At 35.9% G+C, this 5,675-nt stretch overlaps 1 protein-coding gene across 1 annotated transcript; it reads left to right on the plus strand.

The window, feature by feature from the left end:
- The first annotated feature begins 453 nt into the window (after nt 1-453).
- On the plus strand, nt 454-3,502 carry LOC110912606 (germin-like protein 5-1). Its single transcript, XM_022157378.2, has 2 exons — nt 454-693; nt 1,490-3,502. Exons 1-2 carry the CDS (start codon nt 576-578, stop codon nt 2,161-2,163), a joined length of 792 nt encoding a protein of 263 aa, XP_022013070.1. The 5' UTR covers nt 454-575; the 3' UTR covers nt 2,164-3,502.
- Nucleotides 3,503-5,675: the final 2,173 nt, after the last annotated feature.

A 5,675-nucleotide genomic window follows, 5' to 3' on the forward strand; every position in this document is an offset into this window, starting at 1 on the left:
ACAACATCGGTAATCGATAATAATATCCATTTTTTGGTTTTCAACCGATATGAAACGTGTGTCCATATTAGTTTGTTCATATTATGAAAATTTTTTTTGTTTTATCTTTCCGTTGATATACCAAGTGTAGATACCTAATTAATTTAACCATCACCGACCAAATACCCGTCGCAAATCATAGAGAACTGTACTAGTTTCTAATTAAAGTGGGATTAGATTTTTTTTTTTTTTCTTATTGAAACCTAAATTTGTCATCTCCAAACTTGAAAAAGAAAAATTTGAGAAATTCTCTAGAAGTTCTCTCACTTACCTTGTAAGATAAAATTAATAATGTCCATGGAAGCATAGACAAAGCTTTAAACAGAAATGAAAGGGACCAACTACCATTTTGTATAGTTGTCAAACTATCTTCTCTTCCACCCATTGTAAATACCACATATATACCCATCATCTCTATTCCCACTCAACTCCAAGTTTTCTCCTTTTAAGAAACAATTATTACACCATTCAAACACAACGTGAAAGGGTTTATTGTATTTTTGTATATTCAGATTGTTTAGTGATCAAGATTTGCTATGGCTACTAGTGATTATGGGCTAATGATTGGCATGATGATAGTCATCTCATTGGCTTCATTTGTTTCTGCAGATCCTGAATTGCTTCAAGATGTTTGTGTTGCAGATCTTGCTTCAGGTACTTCCTGTTTTTGCATCTCTACAACTCCAAACCAATACTTTTTAAATATTTATTTCTTAATTTTTCTATGGGTTCCATTGCCCATAATTCGCGAAATATCAATAGCTAAACCATAGCAAATTAGTTCATACCTAATTTGTAGTAAAATTTGACTGAGTTTTTCATAGCAAATACATGGTTATTAAGTAGTGTTTGAGTTGTACAAACTAATTATATTATGGTGTTTTCATCAACTGATGCATCATATGATTGTGAACATATATAAAATCCGTTTGGACTCTTGACAAAACCGCTTTTTTGTGTTCCTTTGTTGCTATATTTATTAAATTTGCTACCAGAAAATCATTAAGTACTCAGGCTTTGTTGCATAACATTGATGAAATTTGGTATCTAAAATCAATGTACTTGTTTTTCATTGCCTAAAATAAGCAGAAATGTCTTCTTGTCTTGTCTATCAGTATTCATAAAAGATTTGGTGGCTCATGTCGAAGGAATGTCGTGTAAACTTTTTTTTTTTTCTTATGAATCTAAGACTGAAAGCAAAATAATATATAGCTTTATCCTTTGGCTCGATTGGAACATTTTCTATAGATTAAAATGACGTACATTTAAGTCTAAATGTGCCATATGGCCTGCCGAAGAAAAAAAAGGCTCTTTCATAATTCATTTGTCATTCCATTACTACCGTGATATATAAAAATATAAAACATTATATATATAAAAATATAAAACATTATATATTTTCGGATTCTAAGATACTTTATATGTTGGCATATTAACTTGCATTAAACAGATGTGAAGTCGAATGGATTCGCTTGCAAAATCAACATCTCAGCGGCTGATTTCTTCTTTGTCGGATTAGCGAAGCCAGGGCTCACCAACAACACCTTTGGTGCAACTGTTACATCAGCCTCAGTCCAACAAATCATGGGGCTAAACACGTTGGGCGTGTCCATGGCCCGTATTGATTACGCACCAGGCGGTGTGAACTCACCACACATCCACCCAAGAGCCACTGAGATTGTGTTTGTGCTTGAAGGCGAATTAGATGTTGGATTCATCACCACCGAAAATAAACTCTTCTCAAAGCACATCAAAAAAGGAGAAATCTTCACATTCCCAAGAGGCCTAATTCACTTCCAGATAAACAACGGTAATGTTCATGCTGCTGTTATTGCTAGCTTCAACAGCCAGTTGCCAGGCACCCAACGGGTGGCAAATGCCGTGTTTGTCTCGTCTCCGACAGTACAAGATATCGTGTTGGCTAAAACATTCCAGGTTGGAACAAAAGAGGTGGAGAAAATTAAGTCTAGACTTGCTCATGAGGCCACATGTTCTACCAATAACTCATATCTCATCACTCCCTGTCACTTTAGCGCAACATCACCACCTCCTTCATCATTCACCTCCATCATTCAAACCATGATATACTCATCACTCGTCATTCACTATTTTTTATACAATTAAATATTCTTAGTTTTAATTAAACTTTTAGCAACTAAATAAAAATAACATATATATTAGATTTAATGAAAATTTTTCATTAATATTTGAAAAGAAACTATACATACTATTACAAAAATAATAACACTAAAAACCATTTTTTGGCAATTTTGCTCTCAACATTAGGGCTACTCAAGTTCTTTTTTCATAAGATGGTCAGTTTGTTAGTTATAATTTTAAAAATCATCTATCACGGCCACTTCTTGGTTTATTTTCTATATCAACCACATTTTCTGAATTTCTATCTTAGTCTCTTCATGGCTTATTTGATCATTCAACCGAACGTTTTCAGTTAAAAAAATATGTATATAATCAAATATAATGTTTCTTAGGATCCTCTAAAACATCAACCCAAATGCTAGCGAAAGCCTCTTCCTCAATCGAGATCCATGATATACTAAATGCCTTACCCGATGATTCGTCTCCTTCCTTTTCTTCGAGGGCTCCGGTTGGGTTACGAGAACAAATTAGGGTTCAACTTGGTGGGTTTTGAGAATGAACTTGGGTTGACTTGTTAGGATTGTTGGTGTTGGTGAGATTGTTGGAATTGTTTGAAAGCATTCGTGATTTCTTTCCAGTCAGCAAATGATAACACCTGTGGAAAGACTTGTTAGGATTGTTGGTGTTAGTGAGATTGTTGGAATTGTTTGAAAGCATTCGTGATTTATTTCCACTCAGCAAATGATAACGCCTGTGGAAAAGGTGGGTTTTGGGAATGAAGTTGGGTTGACTTGTTAGGATTGTTAGTGTTGGTGAGATTGTTGGAATTTTTTGAAAGCATTCATTTTTGTCAGCAAATGATAACGCCTTTGGAAAAGGTGGGTTTAGGGAATGAAGTTGGGTTGACTTGCTAGGATTGTTGGTTTTGGTGAGATTGTTGGAATTGTTTGAAAGCATTCGTGGTTTCTTTCCAGTCAGCAAATGATAACGCCTGTGGAAAACGTGGGTTTTTGGAATGAAGTTGGGTTGACTTGTTAGGATTGTTGGTGTTGGTGAGATTGTTGGAATTGTTTGAAAGCATTCGTGTTTTTTTTCCTGTCAGCAAATGATAACGCCTGTGGAAAAAAGCATAGGATCGAAATGTGGGTGGCCCCTTTGTGAGTGAGTGGCATTTTAGAGTTACTTGGATTGTATGGATTCACTTTATTGAAAAGGTACCGATAATTTGTGATAAAGTTAAAATGCAAAAGATAATTGTTGTGGTTATTTTGATTTAGGTTTTTTTTTTCTCAAACTAGTTTTGTTGGAAAAACTATTTATTTTGTTTTGAAATTCAAAGATAATATCTAGAGTTAAATGCCCGGATAGTACTTGTGGTTTGCTATTTTTTCACCTTTAGTCTTTAACTTTCTAAAGTTACAGCTATAGTCCCCAACTTTTCAATTTTCGTTTCCCGGATAGTCCCTGTACCTAACATCAGTTAGTTTTCTCAGTTAACAGGGTGTGAAATGACAAAAACACCCTTACTATAAAACAAAATAACTTTATAGATTTATTTATTTATTTGTAGGACACACTCATTTATAAAAACAAAAAAGCAACCCCACCCCCACCCCCCACCTTCATCTTGACATCCTACTACCACCCTCTACACCACAAGCTGCAACACCTCTGGCTGACAACCACCATGCTCCCGTTAACTTTGTCAAATGTCGTTCTTATTCACGCCATCATTGTGACAACCCTCACCAAATCAGGTATCCGTACGACTTAATTATTATTTAATTAACGCTTAATTACTGTGCTTGCTTACAGTTGTGAATAAACTATTATTTGATTTCTGAAATATACATCCCCCCTTTTCTCTTAACTGTTTTCAATTTTTTAAACTGCGGGGGTGAAATACATGTTACTATGATTACGAATACTTTTTACATGGTATGGTTAGCGTAAGGAGGGTTATTACTTAGATCATGTGAGTGGGTAGGCGGGAACTGAAGGCTATTAATCCTCAGTATAGGACCAAGGGACAGTAGCGGTAGATCTATCTGGGTGTAGCGAGCCCAGCCTGTGACAACTCGAATTTCCAAGATTTCTATTTCGCATTTATTGCACGTTCTTGTATTATTTAGTTGATTGACTTCACAATTAGTTGCTATGGAATTGTAGATGTGTTGATACAATGAAGTGTGTTGTGAGATTTTGCATCGTTATGTGTTAATTGTGATAAACTTGTCAAATATGTAGACTTGGTGGTGGAACTATGAAATGGTTATGAGGTGGTGTGCATGCGTAAAATATAATACTTAGGGAGGTAGAGAGTAATTAGTGAAATCCTAGATACTTAACCCTAATCTCATTTCACTAATCATTTGCACACAAAACCAAAGCACGTACTTGCAACTCCCTAATCCCCTAACAATCATCATCACCACCATCATTGGCACAAGGCTTTCATCACTTTCGATTTCTCTATTTCTCTAGAATCATTTAAGGTAATTGCTTATCGATTATTGTAATACTTGTAAGCCTAATTGATTGCTTGATTATTATCCATTCTTGATTCTTGATTGTGTGTTCATGAAAACCCTAGTTCTTCATTTAACGTTTTGCGATTCTGGATTTGATTATGATGATAATGATATTGAGTAGTCGTTTAATCGTTTGCCTGGTAATAAGAGAATGCATGATTAGTTGAGTAATTAGATTGATGCTAGACTGACACAATGAAATTAGGGTTTTCACGACTGTTTGAACATAAAAACGTAACTGTTTTGATTATTTGGAGCCTGTGCAATGAATGGAATTTCCGCATGATTGTAAGTCAGAGTTTAATATGATGTGCAAGGTCCGAGTTTTATGAGGACGTAAGTCCGATCTTTATAAATGATAAACATGTCTGAGTTTCTTGCTTGCATTGGTAATGCCCGAGTTTCAATCATTAACTATGGTCCGAGTTTCCTAGCCCTCACACTTGGTCCGAGTTTGCCAGGATTGATCATGTCCGAGCTTTATGGCCCAAGACCCCACCCCCTCTTTGTCCGAGTTTAAAGGGGGCACTCCCCATGTCCGAGTTTGAGAACCTCCCCATGTCCGAGTTTGAAGAAGCTCACATGGTCCGAGTTCTTGGTAGTGCATGTTACCCGAGTTTAATGACCACATCTGCCCGAGTTTAGTATAATGTCACCTAGTCCGAGTTTTGTATAAGGATGGTATGGAGTCCGAGTTTTAGAGGGGGGTAGCCCCTCCCCCTTGTCCGACTATCATACTTACCTGTTTGATATTTGTTTTAAAAGCATAGCGATGGCCTGATTGTTGTCTATGTGCATGTTACCTATCTCCTTCTTTCTTTTAATATGCATGTGCCAAACTGTGATGATGATCAATATTGTTTAGGGAATATTATATGTCATCGTGTGGACCAATAGCCTTTGAGAATTGTTTGCATTTGTCGGCCATGTTCTTCTCTTTAATATTGTAGATGATTAACTTTCGTTAACTCCGTTAGTAGACTTTGTTAATTGATTAACGGTGTT

The sequence above is a fragment of the Helianthus annuus genome, chromosome 4 (genome assembly GCF_002127325.2).
Source record: "Helianthus annuus cultivar XRQ/B chromosome 4, HanXRQr2.0-SUNRISE, whole genome shotgun sequence".
NCBI classification, from domain to species: Eukaryota; Viridiplantae; Streptophyta; class Magnoliopsida; order Asterales; family Asteraceae; genus Helianthus; species Helianthus annuus.